Below are 24,260 nucleotides of genomic sequence, written 5' to 3' on the forward strand. Positions count from 1 at the left end.
ATCTATATAGAGAGAGATAGATATTTTTTTAATCTGACTTTTCATCTTTTTTAAGAGTCATACTCTGCTTCCCTATTTCCAGTCTTCTCACCTAAAAGCATGTTTTCATGTTCTGGATTTTAATGTACCTGCATCTCAAGGCTTGAATTCCACTAAAGGGGTTTGGGGCTCTCTCAAACTTTAATTCTGAACCAAATCTGATTCGCCTTTTAGAAAAACTACCTTTAAGTCAGTTTTTTTTTTTCATACTGAACATTTATTTTCCTTTAAATCCAAATAGAAACTTTGTACTTACCCCCTGAAGGAACTGAGGTGACAGACCCGAACTCAACCTCTTCCTTAGGCAGGGTACTTAAACCTATTTGAGTCTCAGTTTATGTCTAAAATGGGAATAACACACATCTGCCTTACAGGGTGGTTGCTGTGATGTTCATCTTTTTCTGCTAGTAAAGACCTCTTCCTCTAAAGGAGGAGATAGAAACAGAGATCTGGGATGGGCAGTTCTGCTGTCTGCTTCCCTTTTCACTGCGCTCCCTACATTCAAGGTAGAAGCAAACCTCCATTACATCATCCAAAAAATGGCTTTGTTCTTAAAGAGTAGTCATTTTTCAAGGGGGGCTAAATAAAGTAACAGGTGCAAGACTGAGCTATAAGGAAATACGCCTTTACAAAAGAACCCGACAAAGTCAGAATTCATCATACCATTAAATTTAATTAAATTAGCTTTAAGGTAATTTGGGGGAAATGAAAATAGGCACTTATTCCAATGACATCATAATCACTCTACCTCTTCTTAGCTGGTGACCTTGGACATGTTACCAACCCTGTGCTTTGGTTTCTTCATCTGTAAATGAGGATAAATCCCATTACTACTTCATAGTGCTATTTTGAGGGTTGAATGACTTAGTATGAATAAAGCACTCATAATGGATACTACATTCAGAGATTTTTCTCATTTGTTGTTAGAATTGTTGGCAGAGCCTAGGGTACATTTTTAAGAATATCATTAATAGTGATAAATCAGGTGACCCAACTAACCAAAAGTCATTTAGAGCCAAGACCAGTAATTAATTACCCTAAGCATCAAATAGGGAAAATGTATTAATAACTTTTTTGTGATGCCTATGAACTGGTTTTGAAGGTAATTTTAGAAGCGTTTCGAAATTGCTTTGAGTAACATCTCCCCTGGATAAGTATGGGGCCTCTTCAGAAGACTGTATTGAAGGCTAACATTCACAAGAGCATACTGTGTTGTACATGCCTCACCAAATTTGTGTGTTGGAGAATCGACTTCATTTCTTACTCCCCACTTCAAATCATTTTACCAAATATTTGTTGAGCACCCTCCATGTAGCAGGTACTGATATCTAGTATCAGAATTACCGCACAGTCAGTCTGTCCAACCTTCTTGCTAACACTCTGCCTGCAAATTCATCAGCAAACAACTTATAGCCAATGTTGCTAGAAGCACACGGAAGCTGAAATTGCCCCTGTGGTCCAACCCCTGCCTGTCTTCACTTCAGTTTCCTGAAGGAAGATGTGCTCTTCTGCAATCACCTTGCCACTAGCCTCCATTTCAGGATCTCCTGGCTTCCTCACCCCTCCCAGGGTCTCAGCTGTAAACATCTCCATTCTTTCCAGCACCCACATGGAGGGCTGTGTCTGACACATCTGTAGCCATGTGCTGAGCTCACTGGTTACTTTGAAACCTGTGGCTCCTATAGCTTTCATGGAAGTGAGAGGACAAATGTTGTAGTTTAATTCTTGGTGCAATCTTTTCCTTTTCTCAGGCACTGACATTGATCCACTTACTTGTTCTTTGGTCAGCCAAGAAGCACCTTGAGAAATTGTCTTTTAACTACCAGCATTTAGTTCCATAGTGATTAGGAAATTTTGCTCCAGAGTAAGTTGGAAACAAATTTTCACTCTTGGCTCTATGCTCATTATCCATGTGACCCTGGGCAAGATACTTAACTCTTTGAGCCTTGGTTAAGGCTTAATCAAGTGTAAAATAAGTTAATAAATACTACCCACCTCATAGGATCCTTTAAGAAGTAAGGAAGTAATGCGTATGAAGTGCTTAGTACTTTGTAAACAAATTTATGAAAGCAAGGCCCAAAGGAGGTGTTTGGTAAATGATAGCTATTATTAATCAGAACAATGATAGAGTGTCTCCTGGTGACTATCCTAAATCATCCATTAAGATCATGGGCCACTTTGAGAACTTATCATGGTGATGGTGTTGGTGGTGGCAGCTGTGAAGACTTGAATGCTGTGTCAGATGCTTCACGTAGTTAACTTATGTATCCTCACAACAACCCTGTGAGACAGGTACTGTTACTGTCCCCACTATACAGATGAAAATATTGAGGCATTGAGGGATTAGTTACCTCACCCGAGATGTCACAGCTAGTCAGTGAAGTTGCTGGGATTTAAACCCAGAAAGTCTGGTTTCTAATTCAGCGCTCTTAACTACTAAATTATAATAGCTTTGATGAATGCTATTGGCCCTCTCTTTAGGAAAAAGAAAAGTTCCTCAGCTTATTTAAAAAATTTTACATACAATTTTCAACTATTCATAAATGCTTTGAAGGCTGCTGGTGGATGTCTAAAGTGCCCATGTCCCAGCTCAGAAGCCCATCACATAGGTCTTCTTTCCAGTGAGTTAATCTACAGACTCTCCCTTCCGTGGTAGTTCATATATCAGAGCGAAGAGATACTTGACAGGTTGGGATTCAATGCTGCTGTATCATACGTGATTTCTAATTTCTTGAAATCCTCTCATCTTATATTCACACTCCATGCACCTTTGTCTTAAATGTTAAGGAATGACACCTCGTTTTTTATGACTCACATTTCAGTTCCCTTAATCAAGTACTTTTTAGGTCAATGGTACATTATAATAATACTTTATGTTTTATAAATGCCCAGTCATGATCAAGAGGATGCAATGAGCAGCAGCACTATTAAACAGGCAGGGAAGTGGTGATGGCCCCATTTTACAGAGAAACCACCACAGAAAGATGGAGAGGCTGCTGAAGAAGGCTCGAGGACTCGACTCCAGCATTGGACCGCTTTCTGCCTAGTTAAAAACACAATATTTTTTCTCACAGTACATACAAAGGTAGGGCCTGTGATTCAATCATCTTTGAGATTTTTCTCAAAGATGATTCCTTTATACTCCACTGTGTACTCTGGCTTAAAAGTCTCTGTGGGAAGCTCTCTGTTTTAGGGGCAGGTTGGGTGTATAGCAAGAGAACCAAGAAAGACTACTTTTTTTTTTTTTTTTTTTTTTTAAGCACAAAGGTAAATAGGAAGAACACGGACCTTTATGTCTGTATCTCATTCTCTGTGTGTCCATGGACAGTTCTCTTAACTCTGAGCCTCAGATTCCAAGTCTGTAAAATGGGAACAATAGTATCTACCTTGATACCAGAATGACATGAGATAATGTAAAATGCACAGTTAGGTGCATCATTCAGGAAAGGTGCCATTAAATATCAGCTCCCCCTTCAGCTTCGCTTTCCTTTTCCTTAAGTTGAAAGACTTGTGGGAGGCAGAAGGAAAATAAAAATAGCGGAGGAGGACTTGAGCAAAGTCAGGAGAAGAGGGCTGATGGAAATGACACGAGAGTAGGAGTCATCCTACCCTGGCATGCAGGCTAGTGCTTCTCCCCTTCCCCGTAAAACTTGATGATACAAAGAATTAAAGAACTTGACACTGAGTCATAGAGGAGCAATTAGTTTAATCTTGATCCTGGAGATTTTCAATTCATAAAGCATTTATTTAACTGTAAAATATGAGGAGGGGGAGATAGCTTTGAACTGGAGACAGTCTGGTGCTGTTTGCCTATTCCAGGTGGCCCACCCACCCTCCCACTCCCAAATTAGCCTGCCAGGGAGCAAAATCCATGAATTTGTTGCTGCTTGGTAACACCACCCCCTTTCCTGTCCTCACTTTGGCAGAAAGTTCAGCACCCCATTGAGTTCAGTAAAAACAAAGAGTCATCAGTGGGGGAGGAGAGCTCCAGTCTCCTACACGCCAGCCCTCTCGCCTGGTAAAAACACTGCACTGTGCAAGGAGAGGCTGAAGATTGCACCTGTTCTGGTGCTCATCCCAGACTTCATGTGCAGGAAGATGGGAGGCAGAGGCTCAGCTTAGGTTCTACTCATCAGGAATGCTTCATAGGGCAAATGTCATTTGAGTTGGTCTAGACCAAGGGTATCAAACATGGGGGTATATATAAGCTGCCACATCCCCTCTAAACCCTCAGCAAACATTGCAATGAGATTCCAGATGGAGTCTGAGAAGCCCCCTCTAGACAGAGCTATGGGCAGCCCAACCAAAATCAACCAGAGTTAGCACAAAATGAAACTTTTTTTTAAGGCCTTACAGAAATGAGGAAATGGAAGGCAACTTTCTTTTTCAAAATATATTGTTCTCTTTCCCACATTTTAATAAACTATGGATTGTCTACAGAAGAATTAGTTTTGAATTTGATATGTGTTTGTTCTTTCCTTTGTTACTAAGTTTTTTCCTAGGAAATTCTCTGTTGCTTCCATTTCCTGACCTTTAAAATTTAAATATCATTTTTTAAACATTTCATGCCCACCCTATGCTAAGAAGAAATCTATGAGATGTTGCATGTTTTGATCTCTTCAGAAATGAGCAGAATGTTCAATATTCAATCTGGAGCACCTTTGCTATTATTTCTCCAATTGACGTTGGTTGTACCGCCCCGAGCACATGGTATTTTGCTTTCCTTTGTGAGGTGTAAGAGTTAGATTTTCCTTGTGTAACTTCACATTCTGACATCATATTATACTGTTTCAGGCAAGCTGATCTGATTTGGGGCTTGTGAAAACATGATCATCACAGGTGGAGACCACGAACACTTAATTTCTGGTACCAACTTAAAATCTAATTGAATGAGAGAGACTATGTATCCACAATATTGACATGTAAAAATGTTACGATGACTTCACCAGAGGTAGAAAATTCTTGAATTGTATGCTTTTAATTATAATGTTAATCGTGATGAAAAAAGGCTAAATTTTATATCTTTAAGGTCTTCTGCCTTGGTTGTAAGTATTAATCCTTCCAGTGTAGAGTTTAGAATTTAAAACTATTTTTATTAGCTAATGGTCATAATCAGGGTACAATGGGCTCTGTAAAGTAGCAATCAATTGGAAAATCAGATTTTAACAGAAGCATAATTTGTGAACAATTCACTGAGTGTTGGGTTTCTAACAACTAATCCTTCACCCAGAGGTTACAAGTTCTTACTCTTACTTTTTCCTCAAGGGGGCATTTCCTCTAGAGCCCACAACATTTAATGACACACAGTAGGTACTTAGAAAATACTTGCTGGGTGGATAGATGCTCTTCACCATAAGAAATTATATGGAACTTGGCATCTAGCTATGATATAATGCAACTTATATTCCTTACATTTTTTTACAAGGAGAGCAAATTTATGGTTCTCAGTTTCATTCATATTTTCCCCTTCAACTTAACCAAATTTCTTTCTCCTTTATTGGATGGTTGAAAAATATGAGTAGTAATTCCCTGTTTCTTTTCTTAACAATTTGCTAGTTTCTTACGCCATGAGACAAGAAAGTCCCCACACTTAGAGACCATTCAATGGTTATTTTTTAGGTAAATGTTTTGTCCAGTCCAAAAATTTGCTTACTCTATTTCTATTTACATATGAGCCCACAGCCCAGAGGTATGTCTTTCCCAGTTCCCTTATTCATATTTTTCATAATTAAAAATCAACTCTGATGCTATTAGCTCATTTAAATCAAGAAATATCCTTTTTTCCCCTAAAGAGAATTATCAAGTTTTATTTTTGTTTTGTTTTCTTTTTTTTTTTTTTTTAACATTCTGAAGAAACCATTAAGCTAAGAAGACATAGTCTAGGTGTTGGCAGCTGCTAACAAAGCAAAAGATGGCTTGGTATATCATGTAGCCTGGGGAGGAAGGTGGAAGGAGGAGGGGAGGAGTTATTTGTGTGTTATTTGTGTATTCATGTTTATTCCTCTGATATTAATTTTAAAAATGCATTTAATTCTAGAAAAGGCTGATTTTAACCAGAGTTTAATCCCACCGACTGAAAGCATGCCTAGAAACAAAAGCTCCCTCTCTGAGATGCTCATTCTCTGAGACTTGCTATGATAGACTGGCATGATCTATTTAATTCTCTCAATCAGACAGATTCAAGATCTTCCAGGCTCTGTGATCTGTGAGCATTTAGCTGAGTTGTTTCTGGATCCCAATTCTGATAAGGCCCCAAAGCGGGTTCAATCAGTTTAGGGGACTTGGAGCCCACCAGGCTTTCTGGAATTAGCCAATCTGGGATCTGGTCCCAAGCTCTGCTCTTTTGTAACCGTGTGATCTTGGAACTCTGAGCCTCCTTTCCTTCATTGGTAACGTAGACATGATAATGACACCAACTGCATAAGGTAAAGCATAGTAAGTTCTCACTAAATGTCAACTGTCAATATCACCCTTCTCTTTTAATCTTCACAACAATCCTACAAGGTAGTGATTATCCCTTTGCAGATTATGTAATTGAGGCACAATGTGACTTGCCTGAAGGCATCCAGAAAATAAGGAGTTGAGTTAATTTGAATATATAAATGCTCATGCTCCTTCTCTCACCTTGACAACCCCTTTGAGGCTATTTTATCTTAATCCAAACATTCTTTTTGTCTGTAGATTGAGTACCTGGACCTTGTTAATTTTTATTTTCCTGTGCTACTTACCAAGGATCTGGGTCTGAAAGTGGCACCCTGGATGTGGCCTCTCTCAGCCCCTCAGCTATTTGGAAGCATTTGTTTTTGCTATAGGAGAAAATTCTATACTGGAGATCTGGTCACATAACTTTACACTAATGTTTGTGCAAAGTTGTGTGACTTCCTTAGAACTTTTGTAACATGCATTAGCACCTGAGGTCACTAATGGGCAGAGAAATTAACAGTTAAGTAGCAGCTAAGTGAAATATTTATAGGAACTGGTGGAGTAACCATTACAATTCAGCCTTGGGCCATACACAAATCAGCCTCATTACAGAGAGCAATCCATCTTTCCATATTTCAAGAGACACTGTTTTTCAAACATTTGTGTAATGTTTCAATGCCCCCCAAAAGGGAATTCATAAACATGTTTTTAGTGCCTACTACATGTGTAGCACCATGTTTGGGGCTAGAGAGAGTCCATTCATAACCAATAGTGTGAACTAAAAATAGAGCGAAGACATCTAAATAGTACAGAATAAAATAAGAACTGCAAAAATACACTAGCAAGGTGTGCCTTTGTTTTCTCTGAGGCTAATAAATGTCAGGCAAATGGAAAGGCCTTCAATATTTATTTATTATTCTGAACAAGAGGAACATGCTGTGATCAAACCAGAGAAAAGAACCATTTATTCTGATCAGAAGGCTTGGGAAAGTTCTCATGGAAGAAATGCTGCTGGCCTTGAAGAATGAGTAAGATTTAGATTGGGGGAGAGGGAGAAACCATCGAAGGCTGAAGAAGCAGTGTGAGCGGACGACAGGGAAACGTGTGAGTGTGCGGCACATACAGGAGGTCAAGGGGCATCTGCAGCCAAGTGCAGGCTTCACAGAAAGAGGATAGTGCAAGACGGGGCATGGAGGTAAACCGAGCCCATCACAAAGGCATTAAGTACACAGAATGGAGTTTGCATTCCATTTTTTGAATAGAAGGGTACAGAATTTGAAGGGTACAGTAATACTTCAAAATGTTTGTGGAAAAAAAAAAGAATTAAAAGGTGATATGAATCTCTCCATGAACTTTTTGAAGTATCTCTGTATATTCACTTCACTATTCTTGGAAGATAATTCTGGGGATAGCATGAGGGCTGGATTAGAAGATGAAACTGGAATAGGACTCCTGGCTAGGAAGCACACGCAGGAGCCTGGTGGAGGGCCACTGGCACCCCTAGACCACGCGGCCCTCACGAACACAGCTGCTGAGGAAATGAGAGGGCATTGTGGGGGCCAGGGACCACCACCAGGAAAAGAGTTTGTAATTGTCCTTGGAGACTGGGGGGAGATGAAAGATGGCATCAAAGAAGAACTGATGATTCCAGCCCGGATGCCTTGGAAGAAGGTGATAGGTACCGGGTTCCCTGGTGAGACTGGAGCTTCTGGAAATCATGTTTTAGTTTCATGACCATGCCTGGCTGCAATGAATTAATGGCATTTTTCAATTTCTTTTAATATTACAAGGCATAATGTTCTATTTTCAAGACACAAATCCATTTGGTAAAAATAAACCATTCAAAGGAAAGTTTAGAATGTGTTCAAATGGAGGCCACACCTGTGCCCTCTGTGGCTTGAACTAAAAACGGCAGCCTAGGAATGACCATATCACATACCCATAGGAAACATTTATGAAAGCTGTGCCTTCGAGAGCTGCTTTCAGTAAGGCTATTCTGAGCCTTCAGCTGTTTCTTCTTGGAAATAATACATTTCACCTCTCTCATTTTCTCTTTATTTTTCCTCCCCATGCCTACGCTTTTAGAGGAAAAGTCCGGTAAGAAATAAAAAATCCTCTCCACATTTTGGCCAAACGTTATTCTGTTCATTTTCACCATGTGCATATCTAATGACTGACTGTATTTAATACCTAAACAAGGTTTTGAATTTTAAAAACAAACCTTTGTGAACCAGGACAAGGTCTAATTATGCCACAGGGGGAAAAAAGGAAGTTGGTTGCTAAGTGATTTTACAACCCTGTTATTAAAACCCCAGGGAAATTTTGTAAAGATTCACCTCTGACTCAAGCACAAGCATATGATTAAATATTTTAGGTACTAAGTTCATTTATTGCAGCTTCCACTTGAATCAGTCAAGCAACATATAGATACCATGAGCTAGGCAAACATTTTTAAGTTAATTTTTTGTTTAATGTACAACATGATAGCATCCCGAATGCTTATGAATCTGGCTTGGGAAAGAGGAGTTGTGCAGAGTTTTGGAGGGTTTTGTTTTTGTTTTAGCAAATCAAAATATTTCCTCCTGGAATTGCCAGAAACTGGAAAAGAGGATCTTTATAAAATGTAAATCACCTCCTGGATGTTACTCTTTAGTGCCAGTGGGCAATTTTCAGTGGCAGCACAAGTCTGATATGATGTACCTATACCTTTTCATTTTAGAGCCACTTGAAACAGATCTCGAAAAAAAAAAAAAAAATGTTGTCTTCTCAGTTGCCTGGCTATTGGGAACATATTCCCAGGATTCTGATACATGTCTGACACAGGTGATCTCGCCACTGGAAAATATGAAAATATTGTGTTTCCATGTAAACAAGCACTGGGAAGTTAAAAGCATCACTTAGGTGCTTTTAACTCACCTAAGTTGATGCTGCAATAAGTGCTATAACCTCTTATCCTGCCCGCTGACCCAATCCTGGCAATCTCTGCACCTTGAGCAGGATACTGCACTTGTAGAAAGTCCAGATGATAGGAGGGAAGAGTAGCAGAAGGCACAGAAAAACAAAAAATGAAATCAAAATATTGCAAATTTATCAAAATGTGGGCCCAAGTCTTTTTGTTTCCAAAAATAAAATGAGCACCTATTATTGTGATTATGATTATTACTAAGCTAAGTGGCCCACTTCTGAGTAATTAAGAGCCAACTATGTATCACATGCTGTGTGGCAGTACAATATGCCTCCTGCTCTTCGGTAGCTTTTCTTTATATTTTGCCAATTTCGATTATTCTCCTTGACCTGAATCTTTCTCAAAATTAACCAAATTTGGCCACTTTAAATATTGAAAGGACTGTGTGGCCTGACGTTTGCTTGAGGTACTTTCAAATGTCTCTGTTCCTCATTGGTTTTCCTCCTGTTGTCCTTACAGCAATTTTAACTTACAAGTACACCTTTTCATTTTTAGCTGTGTGTGCATTTTCAAGGATGAAACTTCCCCCTATTCTCTTGCCTCATTTTTCTTTGGAAGTGTCCATTTTGTTGATTCTTCAGCCTGATCACCTCTTAATCATACCTTGGTTAGTAGCAGGTTCTTTGTTTCTCTTCCCAAGAGGAGTTTCAGAAGATTGCCTTAAACATGTCTGATTGGATAATAGGTGTTCTCTGTAATCTGACTTGTAATGTACATAGGAACAAGTTTGATATAGACAAACACCTACAGTAGGGGGGCATATAGATGCTTGCAAGATAGATTGTCTTCACCCTAGAATATTTAAAAATAAATAGGAATATTGGCTGGAATCATCCTAATAAACATAATGATCATATATTCTAATTCTTTGCTAGAAAAACATCATTCATTTTCCTCTGTGTTTCTTCATTTTTCCTCCATGTTTCCCCATAGCACTGAATTTAGCAAATGAGGGTGTTATAAAACTCCAATATCTGAGGCTAGTTATTTTGTGAATTTGACAAGCTAGACAGATTAGGTTTGGTTGCTTCCTCTTACAAATACTTCCTCTTCTACGTATTTTAAAATACTTTACTCATATTGACTAAGAATGAGTTATCTTAGTTAACTGAATTTAAATTAATCCTGATTTGCAAAAAACAGCAAAACAAAACTATGTTGTGGTATGAGGACACTGCAGAGACTCTGAGGTAACAGGCCACCATATTTTCTTTTTGGGAGGCATATTCATATTGAAAATTATATAAATTTTAGAAATATAGCTTGATCTTCATTCTAGTGACCATATCATAAATTAGCAGTGTTTAGCCACTTTGAAAATAGCATTAATAGACAAAGCAAGTATTATCTCTAAGTTGAATACCTTTTCCAAAACTTTCTCCAGAATGCATCAGAACACCAAGAGAAATCTAGGACTTGAACAATTAATGTTTAATTAGAAATGTAGGAAAATTTTCAGAAAACTCCAGAAATTGGAGTAGACCAATTACAAAGACTCTGAGTAATCAGGTATAAGATGGTTAATAATAGCAGATAGAATTTACTGAGAGTTTATTAGGTGTGATACAAATGCCTGCAATCAGAGGTAGATTGGCCACCTACAGATTCTGAGCAACTGAATATGTATTTTGTTTGGTTGTGCAGTTAAAAACAACTTTAGCCACATTTTCAAACTAGAACATTTAAAATTTAAAAAAGAAAATCTGGATGCTCATCTTCTCTCTGAAGATCTGGCAGCACTAGACATACGTTTTCGCATGGCAGACATGTGGTACACCTGAATAGTGGCCAGTTCACCGGAGTGTTGTGTTTCACACCTGCCTTGACTCCCAGAAACCCCTACTCCTCACCCCTGCAAGCATTTGAGTTTGTAACTCTGGATGTAGATCTTTCAACTTATGGAATATATCATGACCAGATACTGAATTAGTTTCCTTCTACTTTTAAAGCAAATTCTGTATGTTGATAGAACAAAAATAGAATGCTAAAGGCTTCAAAGATCTTAGGAAATGACAGGAGAAAGGGTAAAATAAAATTTTTAACAGGCAAAGACCCTTTCCTCCTAGCTGATAATAATTTTGCTGTCCTTGTTGTCTGGCAGAAACTAAGCAGCTTTATGCTCTTTAATGGAGATAATGTATACAATTCCCTTCCATTTGACTTCTGGAATTCTTTTCCTTTTGAAGGTTTCAGATAGCTCTTAATTAAAGACCTTGAGGCCTTCTGAATCTGTACTTTGCACAGCTTTTAGTTGTGTCTTTTGGATTCTGGTTAATCAGCCTGTGACTACGTGAATTTGAACAGCTATTTCTTGATGAGGGCATTAGGAAAATGTAGTTTCCAACGTGTTTATACGGTCTTTTACTAGAAAAAATACAAGTATGAACCGTTGATTAAAAATATAGATTTTGATCTTACTAGAAGTTAAGATATGACTTAATTTGGGGGAATTAATATATTTGAAATTATTTTGAAAAGTATTCTGGAAAACCTTAAATTAATAAATTTTCTTGTATTTAAGGTTCTGCTTCCGTATGGTTGCAATCTGCATTTTATTTGCATGATTTCTCATAACTTCATGTTGGGGGAACTTGTGTCACTTCTAGTCCTCTATTTGCTGTATTTTAAAAGTGGATTGTTGACACAAAATTCCCACATTTTCTTTTTTAGAGAAGAACTTTATTCTGGTCATTAAGGAAAAATGAAGTCTAAATCTTCACATAAAAGAGTGTTCGAATTTCCCTCAAAACACAGTATGGATTAGTCAACAGGAGAATTTAAGCCCAGAAATACATATTCATAAATGTCCTTCTTTTTCTAGTTTTATTTAAATTGCATTTATGCATATATAGACATGTTTACAAGAAAGGTGGGATCAATATGGAACAGTACCTGGAAAAGAAGGCAATTAATGAAGTCTAAAGTTTAACAAGTAAAATTGCCAAGAGTAAATAAGTCTGATGTACTAGCTACTTTCAAACCCAGTCTGAGAAATAATCATTCCCAAATGCAGCCATAATGGCTCTGCTTTAGCAGTTCAACAATGCCATGCTTTGGTATCACAGAAAGAACAAGAGAATGGAAGATTGGAGATCCAAATTCTGTCTCTGGGTCTACCTGTTCTCTAGCTGTGTATCTCAGAGCCTCACTTTCCTCTCTCCATCATAAAGTTGGACTAGATATCCATGGAGGCCGCCCAGGTATAAAAGGCTACAGGTCTTTGTTTCTAGTCTGTGTTCTGGAGCATAATGCATTCTCTTCATTTGAGCAACCTCCTCTCTACTTTCGTGTTTGTGCTCCTGGCCTGAATTTTGGAAGGTAGCCTCTAGTGGATGCATGGATTAGCTCACACTCTGAAAGTGAAACTCTGAGCAGTATCTCTTTCCCTATTCACACTGTAGTCATTCTTGTTATGGCAGAAAGATCGTAAGGAGAAAGAGCAATCAGAGATTGTTGGGGGTAAATTGATAGCAGCCATAAGCAAGGCTTGAGGAGTGAAAGAAGATATACATCTGCTCATCATGTTTTCCGGACATCATCTGGACCACCAGTGTTCTGCTGATGCTGGACAGTTTTCATTACTCGCACCAGTGTTTGTTAGGGGCTCCTCATCTGCCCCATCACACTCCTACCCATTGGTAGAGGCAGCCCAAATCACCAGGCCAAGAACAGACATTTAAAAAAAAAAAAAAGTCCTCATAAGCACACATTCCTTAAAACACTAAAGAGAAGAGCCAGACAAGGAAAAGGGCTCTCAATCCTACCTCTGATTTTTTGGAGGCTCCCTTTAGGCTCTAATTATGTGGGAAATGCATTATGTGTATGATGTTTGCTAACACCCTGCTGTGTAGGGAAACAGTTTGCCCTGTACTATCTACTCTCTAAGTCCTCCCTCCCCCAAATAACTGGAGAAAAACTCCTTATGACAAGACATTGAGAATGTCAGTAAAATTTTCTTGTACACTTCTGCCTTGTTCTTACGTATGCATAACTAAAACTGGTACATGCACATGAGCGAAGCTGTATTATACAATATACAGTCTCTCTTTAAGGTTCTCCAAAGCATTGGGTGGTTTAAATAAGTCCTAATCACAATGACTGTCTGTCTTTCTTTGGCCCAGTTATTTGGAATCTGTTTGGTTAGCTGTTTATGAAGTCTTCTATTACCCAAGCCTGTTGACTGATCCGTCATTCTCTGACTAGGTGTCTGTTCTCTCTTCCTTTTTGCTGATCACAGAGGCGCAGCCCGGTAAGAACTCTCAACATTTTTACTTAAACTTGTATAGAGAAAATTGCTGCCAAGGCAAGGTGACCAGGTTGATTTCCCATTAAATTTATGATAACCCAGTGTGAATTAAGTAGATGAATTTGATTTACTGGTTAGAAGCCTCTGGCCCTTTAAGTGTCAGGGGCATATTTTAGAATTATCAGAACACTTTTCCATAACAAACTAAATTAATACATGGGAATCACAACTGTTAGTGCTAAGTTTGAAAAATGTGTGCATGGTGTGTGTGTATGCATCCAGGCCCTGGAGACTGGCCAGAAAGTACTGTAGAAGTTGATAGCAAAGTGATAAAAAAAAAAAAAAAAGAAGAAGAAAATTATAAAGAAAGTTAAGGAAAACATTTTCAAGCCACATCATTTTTAAACCTGAATATAAAATATGTCCCTGAACCGTAACTTACATTGGTCAGTATACGCTGGTACATAATTATAATTTCCATCTTCAGAGCAGTAGACATACTTTCAACACTACCAGGCTGGCACATAATTCTAAATTTCATCACTGAAGACAAACTTTGGAAGGGTAGACCAATGTCAGTTTGCATTGTTCAAAGTGAGATTTCAGTCATTTTCCTCAGGTTGAAGGGTGTGATGAATTTAAATCAACAAAAAGAAGGATCTTTCTGTGTTTGAAATGACTCTCATCTATCTCATCAGTCCTTTAAGAGAAGAAATGGAACTGAAAACAACACTCTGAAATATCCCTAGGCCCATGCCAATCTGATTAATCAATTATTATTTAAAGCAAATACCCTGCTCAGGGGACAAGTTGGTGGTTCTCTGTTTAAACTACACGGCTGAGGTTCGAAGGTGGTGTCTTCAGGGGCTGCTCTTCAGGTGTGGAACCCAGCTGCTAGGTGACACCTCAAATTGTAAATTGCTTTTTTTAAAAAAAGGAAAGAGGAAATTCGTTAATTCAAAATGAAGAAATTTAATTTGCAGTATACAAGGGTACTTCAAAAAGTTTGTGGAAAGATTTGTACTATCTTTTACTTCTGTTTTTCCACAAACTTTTTGCAGTGCCCTCGTGCATATATAACAACAAACAATCATTGAAAGGAGGAACATGTGGTCACTCGGTGGGAAGAGGATTTTGAATTCAATGGGCTTTTTTTCCTGAACATGGTTTGTATGGTCGACATCACCTTAACCTTGTTCTGGATGGGTCATACTGCAGCATCAAGGCCATCAAAGATCTACACGCGGAGTCCCCCAGACAACAGGACTTTTCTCTGTTGCTGCTGACTTGCTGCGGGTCAATTGAGTATCTGTTGCTTCCTAAATTGATACTAGTTTTATTTTTCCTAATTTCTAAACAACAGAGTTTTCTTGCATGTTTCTGCCATGTCTTGCTTGCACTTGTGATGGTTCATTCTCAAGGAGTATTTAATAAAAATATTACAGGGACTTCTTTCTTGCCTTTCAGCAGTAAATAACTTTTAAATGAGTCGACACACTTGGGAATTGATAAATACAAAAGAAGTTTTGTTCCTTTCTTGGTTTCATGAGTTTTACATTTTTAATAAAAGAAGTAGGACAGAGAGACCAAAAATCTTCAGTACAGCCCCTGAGATCTCCTAAGTCCTGGATTTCAGCTCTCACAATAATAGGTGGGCCCTATTTTCTCAATGCCAGCTTATTAATCTTTTAGTTGACTACTTGAACTAAAGCCCTTGTATCTCTTCCTTCAGACCTTATTAATAAAATTCTGTCTGTCTGGGTCCATAACCCAGAAAAACATTTTAACTCCCATTTAAACAATTTGTTCTCTAACTAAAATCCTTATTTTCCAAAAGCAAACTTGTTCCAAACTCCCATAACGGCCATAAAAGATTTAAATGACCATATTTATTTAAAAGTGTTTACTTATAATGTAATAATTCCCTATATGGCACACATAGTAGGAGGGAACAGATTGCATTATTAGACAAAACAAGCCAGAATATGTAGTTTGAGATTGAGCCACCCACCGGAAAACATCTAATGGATGCTTGCTCAGATTGAAACTGTTCCTCTATCATAAATGAGTTCAAAATGGGACAGAAAATTCTCATATATCCTAAGGAAAGAGGGAAAGAGGCTTCTTACAGGTCTATTGCAGAGGTACTAGATCTTCTCCTACGTTGTTAATGTTATAATTTGAGAGAAGAAAACATATCCATGACTACTAGGTTGAGCCTTCACGAAAGTCAGAAAGTAAGAAAAAAATGTGTGCTTGGTGGCCACCCACCAAATTAATTCACGGTCTTACCCCTTGAAATACTTTCTTATACCTCCACTTTCCTTGACCTCAACTCTATCCCTCTCATTCCCCTGAGGAAGGCCGTGCCAAGCCATGTCCTACCCCATGATACAACCCTCTTCGTAACCTACTTTTCTGGAGGCATCTCATGCTAAGGACATTTTACAGCTTCTGGTTTTTAATCAAAACTTTTTATCTGGTCAGTCCTTTTATCATCTGAATAAATTTTTGCTAAGGCATTATAAAAGCTGGAGATGACCTGCTCAGATTATTCCTGCCAGTGGTATTTGCATTCTCATAGTATCACAATGCCTTGAGCAAAAGAAATGACTCCTAATTAGTGGCTTGGTGAGCACAGTGGCAGGCAAGAGGAAGAAATTGGGGGGAAGGATGGATGAGCAGGATGGAGTTCCCTGGCTCCCTGAATAAAACAATTCATTCAGTGGCAGATGACTCTAAGTTTCCCTTCCCTTTAACACTTGCCACTTACATCTTTTAAATTGCATTAGTATATCGATGACTGTTACTACTAGCAACTTGGGGACCTCACCTGACTGGGAACAGATAATCCTAAATACATTTTACAACTTTCAATCATCAATCATATATTAAACTTGGATTTACTTTTTCATCTGCTAGGGTTCAAGAGGTTTTTGGGTTTTTTTATCTAATGTGCTATTCAATATCTGTCTTTAACTTATCAAATTTACCCAGGTAAGGGTTTTTTCTCATTCAGAACACATGATTTGCCTTCCTTTCTCTATATAATCTTTGAGTAAAGTGAAAAACTGATGTATGGTTGTTTGTCTACAATTTCCAACTTGAATGCAGTTCTGAGAAAAATTTCATTTTCCCTATCTGCATTTCTTTTAGTTCAATTTAATTGAAATGACAGAAATAATACATATTGTACATAACATATATGTGGTCTTAAACCTTATAGTGTCTATTTCTAATTCTAGGGTGCAATTAAAAGGAACTTATCCAGTAAGTATATCTTAGCTACCAGAAATAGTGTATGATTTAAAGGAAGAAATAGTTCCTTGGATTGTAGAGTATATATACATTGGAATTATACACTATGGACTTGATTTTTAGGCTTACAAATTTTTTACTTTTACAGCAAAGAATTCTTGTAATGATGGAGGGCCCCTGTGGGTTCTGAATGATTAATGTTTAAATTCTGAAAATGGATATGTTTTCTGGAAAAACATTGCTATTTCTCTCTTTCTCTCTCTCTCTCTCTTTTTTTTTTTTTTTGGCTATTTTTATCTCTAGTTGTCAACTCTTGCTGTATCATTTAACTTTAGAAATGATTTTAATCAAGTATGTATTTGTTGAGGGGGTGGTGAGAGGAGGCGGGCAGAAGGGACTGAAGATAGATGCAACTTACCCATTCTGTGTTATTTTATGTGGAAATTTTATTCAAAGTGATATGATATAGGGTATAATATACATGGGGCAAATTTTTCCTCTGCTGCATAAAACACATTCTAGGGAATTCTAAATTCATGGTTCATAGTTAAAGATATAACATTTTCTTGGCATTTCAAGAAAAGAACAGCAGAAAATGCTAGATTTATGTACTATATACATATGGCCTGGCTTAGTATTCTTTTATGGTAATTTGGAAGCAGAACCAATTAAAGCAGCAGACATTCGAAGAATGGTATGCTATTCCACTAAGCTCTGCAATATTCCAATCTTCTGTTTGATGGCTTATCATAGTAGTTCCCTGGTTAATGAGGTTTACAAATGCCAGAGAAAATGCCACTACATATGTAGCCTAATATATGGCTGCTGCAATGCCAGGAAGAGGTTTTGTTTTGCAAAGTTTTCATGCTGAGTTGTTTATTGATGGGACTTAAATCTGTGTTTCCAAACTTAGTTCATAAGACATATCAGAAGGGAATGGTAAGAATATGCCTAAAAAGTTCCTTTGTCCTGTGCATCAGGTGAAGAAGTGGCAAGACCCAGGCGTTCCACACCAACTCCAGAACTTATAAGGTGAGAGTGAAAGACATTAGTTGTGTTTTATGCAAGGCATCATGAATTTTTAACAACCAACAAATCTTTGGGCTAAATTCTCAGCTCTTACCTATACATGTAAGTCCATATATCCATGGTATGGTCCAAATGTGTTATCATTTCTCACAAATGCAGCCTGAGGGAGACCTTTAGGGAAGTACTCTGCACTGTCTAAAGTAACTGCCTATCAACGTGCGGCTCCCTCACTAATGGGAAGGCTAAAGGTCTGTATAAAGAGGTCTGTCGGTGTCTGGAATGCTGATCTGAAGTATGATTATATATGATCTGAAATATGAAGAGAAGCCTGTTTATTTGGATAAAATTTCATGATCCATTCCACCTGCCACACACCAAAGGAATCTCTTATTTGCTTTTTGTGTTTGACAAAGCATTGTATTTTACAGTGTATTCTTTGGGTTAAGTATTGTACCAATGTGCCTTGTTTTCCAAAAAGACTGCTATTTCTATTCAAAAGATGGGTCCTTTTAAATCTTTTCTCTCCTTCTCCAACATCTCTCCTCTCCCCTCCTCACCCTTCACCACAAATACATAGAACTCATTAAGGTCAATGAGGGAAATCAAGTCTGGAGAAGAAATGGAGAAGACTATACAGCCTTTTCTTAATAATCTATCTAGAATAATGATAAGGAGAAAGTATAAGAGTTTAACTTAATATCCTCTGTTCTTCCTGATTTCTCAATACACTTCTCTTTCTGAGATGTACTGTATTAGGGCATTAGGAGGTTATAACTAGTATATCAGGTAGGAGCAGAGAAGGATGAAGTAAGCTGGGAGATCCAGTTTTTTATTCAAACACAAACTTCCTGGGTGGCTTGCTGCTTAACGTCCCTATGCTTGACTTCCACTAAGCGTAAACTACATTAACTACAACACTGAGATGTGGTAAAAACAAATATGAATAGTTATTGAGATCTTAGGGAAGAAAAGGGCTTTGCAACCAACTGTCATTTCTAGTATTATCTCTTCTGGGTATAGAGAATCATGATGCTTTGAAGGAGTTTTTCTTCTTCAACTTGTTTCTGTTGGACCAGCACCTTGGTCCTCCATTGAAAACGAGGAATCCAATCTCCTGCCAAGTCTCTTCTCCCATAATGCACTTGACAGACTTATATAATACTTTTTAGCCCTACAGGAGCTTTGTATACACATGCCTGTGTGCATACACAAAACTGCATACACACACTTGTTCCACCAAGAACAATATTTGAAAGCTTGTATATCTTTTTGAGCATTAATTTTTTATCCCTTTCTCTGTATTTTTCCTTAATTTGTGTGATTTAGTAAAAAACCTCCGGATGACACTGTGGCCCTTGCTCCCCTCTTTGGCCCACCGTTAGAATCAGCTTTTGATGACCAGAAGACAGAAGGTAGGAAAAACCCTATATGCCTATAGACTTTTTCTTTTCATTAAAGTATAACTTTTCTAGAGTATTTGAAGCATATTTTTAATGTATCATCAGATTCTCATTGGTAAGAAAAGTTCTGATCTACGTGTGCTGTTAAGAACAGGAGTTTAGTTCGCAAACCTTTATGATTTTAGGATTTAAAACTTTCCTTCCAGAAATATCTAATAGCTAACAAGTTCATTCCTCAGAAGAGGTCAGTAAGGATTTCTGCAAATCTATGTGAATCACTGTGAGAAAGTCAATGCTCTGTGAGCCAAACACCTAGCATTTGCAGCTGTAGCAGGAGCACGCATGAAGCCAACATTCTTATACCCATCATAGTCTCTGTCATTGTGATCTAGCCTCTCTGAGGACCTTTACCCTCTTTTCCACCTCATCTATGGAAGTGTCAATTGAATTGCTCATGACAGTCATTGTGTATTGGCTCAAGACCCAGGAATGACTTAGAATCATGGAGCAACAGAGAAATAAAATGCTGTGGGAGAAAAATGTTCATTTCTGCCATCATTGTTGAATTTACCTACTAAATATTTATTCCTAGAGTGAAATATTTGACTTTTAAAAATTAACCATGTTTTCTTGGATAGCTGTAAATAATGTATGAGGATACTCCAAAATGTTCATGGAAAGATTTGTATATCTTTTAATTCCACGTTTCCACAAACTTTGTGCAGTATTTTCACATGCCTTGGTAATATAAAATAAACTCTCTATAAAAGGGATCTAATCTATTCCTAAAATGTGTTTATGTCCAATGTATGTATCTTCAGTAGCTGTGTTTGGTGATATAGAATGTTTTTATAAAAGTTGTTTGGCTTAAGAGGCTCTGTAGTATATGTATAATAAAATGTTATCTTTCTAGGACCATTGGTGAAGCATCCTTAAGTGTTAAGAACAGCAAGACTTAGAAGTGTAATGAGTAGGCTAGACTACAGTAACAAGAAACCCCAAAGCCAGTGAATTAAACAAGATAGAATTTTGTTACTGTTTATGTTAACAGCCTGGAAGTATACTGTATAGGACTAGTAGGGGAGCTGTGCCATCCTCAAAATGTCACCTTCATCTCTGGGTCCAAGGGGGCTGCTCCCACTGTCATTACCTCCCCATCAAAAGAAAGGGAGTGGGAAGAGGGCCAGTGAAACTCACTGCCAATTGTTGTAAGCAAAATCTGGAAGAAACACACATCACTTCCAACCAAAGCCCACAGGAGAGAATTTGGTGCCATGTGGCCAGCTAAAACTCTTTTACTATCAAAGAAATGGAGAATGGATTCTGGGAGATAACCAACAGTCAGCTATACCTAAATATTTTCATTGATTTAAGCTGGGAAAATGTATAAAGAACATCCCCAAATATTTCTCCAGTGATTCAAACGTCTATAACTTAGAATCCCTGCATAAATGTGACTTTGTGATGAGGCTCTCATTGTCTTAATAACTCATCTGTGATTAATCTGGCTTTTAATGACATAACCGTACAGTGACTAGAGGTGGGATTTGATTTGTTGCACCTGCGTCCACCTATTTAAGGAAGCCCATATGTATATGGTAACCATATATTAAAAATAGGAACAGTTCTTTAAAATTAAGGTGGTTTCGAGTGGTCAGGTTTGTACGCCATGAATACTCATAACCAATAAAAAATACATTTCTATTACATAAAAAAAATAAATTAAATTAAGGTGGTTTCCTACATTGAATTCATGAAAAAAATAATGCTACTTCACATCTCTGGAAAATGTTTGCTTTCGTGTTAAAACAAAACAGAGCTAAGACTATCTTTGAGATTTGTGATGAACAGGAGATACGTACATGGACTTACTTGTTAATGAGTCTGGCTTGATTGTTCTTTAGGTGGTTTCAGCTCCTAAATTCTGTAAAATTTCAGCATTTGCACCAACCACACCAGGTCTTCCAATACCTTTACTTATCTACTCACTCTTACTTCTTTGATCTATTCTTCTATCACTGATTTAAAAGGCCTGGGGAAAAATATATATTTTGGAATCACGTACACCTGGATCCGATCTTAGCTGCTCTGTTTTTACCATGGATAAGTTATTTAGACATTCTGATCCTTGGTTTCCTCTCCCCAAACTGGTAGAGATATTGTGAGGATTAAAAATATATAATAACAGCTACTGGCCTCGTGATAAGTGTTTTATATATTTTTTTATATGCTATACTTATATGTACTATCTCCTTTAATCCTCTTAGTAACTCTCTGAGGTTGCTCTTATTATTTCCACTGGACACTGAAGGAAGGAAGCCCAGAGAGGTTAGATGACTTGCCCCAGTTCCTACAGTAAGTGTAGAGGCTAGATTTAAATCCACATTCGACTGACCCTCCAGCCTGTGGTCTACATTATAATAAATTACAGCAGTACTTTCCTTGTCCCTGGCAAATGACAGGTGCTGCGAAGAGCTAGCTCTATTTAGTTTTTCCTTAGCAATAAAAAAAAAAAAACTTAGAACAAGAAGAAAAAAGAAAGAGAAGAAATGTTAAATTCAGTGTCTTTTAGCCTAATACCTAATTTCCTTGATTTGTTTTAGATGTCTAAGTACTTGTTTATTTTTCTGGTTCTCTTAAGGTATTCACTGAGCATTTTTAGAATAATTTAATTTCTCTTAATGGTGATGTAAAAGGTTTATATGAAGGCCCTGCAAGATACTTTAAAGATAGGAACCACTGCACAGAACCCAGGCATTTTCATTTTTGAAGCGTATTCATAGTACATTTTAAATAAATCAACTTACAACAAAACAAATGTCCATGAGATTAATTCCTGGATTTTCAAATGGGTATTAGAAATGGAGCCAGTACATGTACTGATATTCAGAATGTCCTTAAGTGACCAACTGGGAAGAAAATGCAGATTCTGTTCTGAAAGTTTTTATTTAGGTATATGTACATACATAGACACCCCTCCCACCCACACATACCACACTCCTATTTCTATTCTCTGGTTGAAAAAGCATGAGGAACAACACATTCCTAAATTAATTTTTTAGTGCTGGGGCAAGGGGGAAATAATTTTGTGGAGCTCAACTTTAAATTGAAGTTTTAAATTCCTTGAACTTGTTAAGACAAGTGAACAGATATGATGTAGTGGGGGGGGTGAGGGAGGGGGGAAGAGGAATGGGCAAAGGGACATGAAAATCAACTACAATGAATACTGAGAAGTTAAAATAAAAAAATAAAAATAAAAATAAATTGAAGTTTAAGTTCTAAAATCCAGGGGGGAGGGTTCTTTTTTGAACTCACCCTGAGAAATTTTATTTTTATGTTTCCAGTTCTTTTAGATCAGCCTGAGATATGGGGTCCAGGACAACCAATTAATCCAAGCATGGAGTCGCCAAAGTTAACAAGGCCTTTTCCCACTGGAAGTAAGTTATGTGTCTGTTCTGTCTGGAAAAATAAGTGACTCATTTTACTGTCTGTCTGCACAATGAAATTAGGTAACTCTTAGAAAGTCTACATAAGCAACACTTGAACTGTATAATATTAAGAAGAGATGTTATTCTAACAGGCTTTAAAGGGGCCAGGAGAGATTGTCAAGATAGGAGTAAAATAAGAAAATAAAGTAAACCTTGAATCATAGCCTCTTCCAATATTCCACGTGCTCATTCATTCATTCAATATGTATGTGTAAGAGTGAGAAGCAAGTGAGCTAGAGGACCCACAGAGCCCAGTTCTAGGCACTGGGTTATCACACAACACAGAGGTGAGCAAGTCATATACGCTCTCTGCTAGTGCTCCAGAACAACTAAGGCTGCATAGGACAGAAAGGACACATTGAAAGAGTGACAATTGGAGAGCAAGAGAAATTAGTCTATATGGTACAGAGAAGCTGAGACAGTGATCAGGGCAAATTTCTGTCAAAGCAGCTATCAGCTCTGCTTATTTCAGCATGCCCCGCCCGTCCCCACCCACCTGCAGATGACTGGGAAGAGATACTGAAAATCTTCATAGCCCTTCACCTTCTGTGAGTTGGACTATTTGGACTAAATGGATTGCTCTTAGTCAAGACACCTGCTTGATGGATTTATTGAATTCTTCTTTCAGTAGGCTGCCTAAACCAAGCATGCATATGGGAGGCACTCCTTAAAATACCCATGGGAGGATCAAATGTGACAAAAAGGTTTGGGGGGAGGGGAAACATGTAGGGTAATTTTACTCCTTGAGGCTCACATGGCAGACCAACTAAGACTTTTTCCATTTCAGCATCCCCAGGGCTCTGCTTTTGAGTGCCTAAAAATGGTCATAGGGATTAAACAAGGGGATTCATAATCAAAGGCTATGAGATTATTTGTTGGGAATATTATCGCTATAAATCCATGTGATCCAGCCTTTCCAAGGATTTTTTCATCAGTAAAAGAGGATAGGAAAATCAGCATCATCAATGACTTCTTTTTAAACTTCTGAGCTTTGAAAAATGTATTTTGAAAGGATTCGAACCACAGTGGTGTAATTTTGAATCTTTCTCCATGAAACCAGTGAAAAAGTTCTAACCTCCTTGAAAAGCCTTTTTTGCAAACCTAAACTATCCAGATCCTTAATCAGGAGCAGAGCCCCTGACTGATTCTTAACTTCTATAGGGAAATATTATCCACTTGAGGTGTAGTTTTTAGAAGCTCATAACTGAGATTAAGAATCACATATTCCCAGGTTTTAGGATTAGAGCTGTTATTCATGCTTATTGTATGGGAGAACAGGATGCTGTCTAAAAATAAATAAATAAAGTGGGGTGGGGGACATGGGGGAGGAAGGAATGAAAGAAAGAGGCTCTTCCTAAAGTATGTAGGTACTGGCAAGATCTCTCCAGCTACATGCCCACCTGATTCACTCT

At 37.8% G+C, this 24,260-nt stretch overlaps 1 protein-coding gene across 1 annotated transcript in view; it reads left to right on the plus strand.

The window, feature by feature from the left end:
* Window positions 1-24,260, plus strand: part of SGIP1 (SH3GL interacting endocytic adaptor 1) — a 181,322-nt gene that overhangs the window by 94,885 nt on the left and 62,177 nt on the right. Inside the window, exons 7-12 of the mRNA XM_063105768.1 lie at window positions 8,548-8,559; window positions 13,665-13,676; window positions 16,919-16,943; window positions 17,912-17,963; window positions 19,287-19,372; window positions 22,705-22,797. Of these exons, the coding sequence (XP_062961838.1) occupies window positions 8,548-8,559; window positions 13,665-13,676; window positions 16,919-16,943; window positions 17,912-17,963; window positions 19,287-19,372; window positions 22,705-22,797 (280 nt within the window). The remainder of the gene's footprint in view (window positions 1-8,547; window positions 8,560-13,664; window positions 13,677-16,918; window positions 16,944-17,911; window positions 17,964-19,286; window positions 19,373-22,704; window positions 22,798-24,260) is intronic.

Source organism: Cynocephalus volans, chromosome 8 (assembly GCF_027409185.1).
Source record: "Cynocephalus volans isolate mCynVol1 chromosome 8, mCynVol1.pri, whole genome shotgun sequence".
Taxonomy (NCBI): Eukaryota; Metazoa; Chordata; class Mammalia; order Dermoptera; family Cynocephalidae; genus Cynocephalus; species Cynocephalus volans.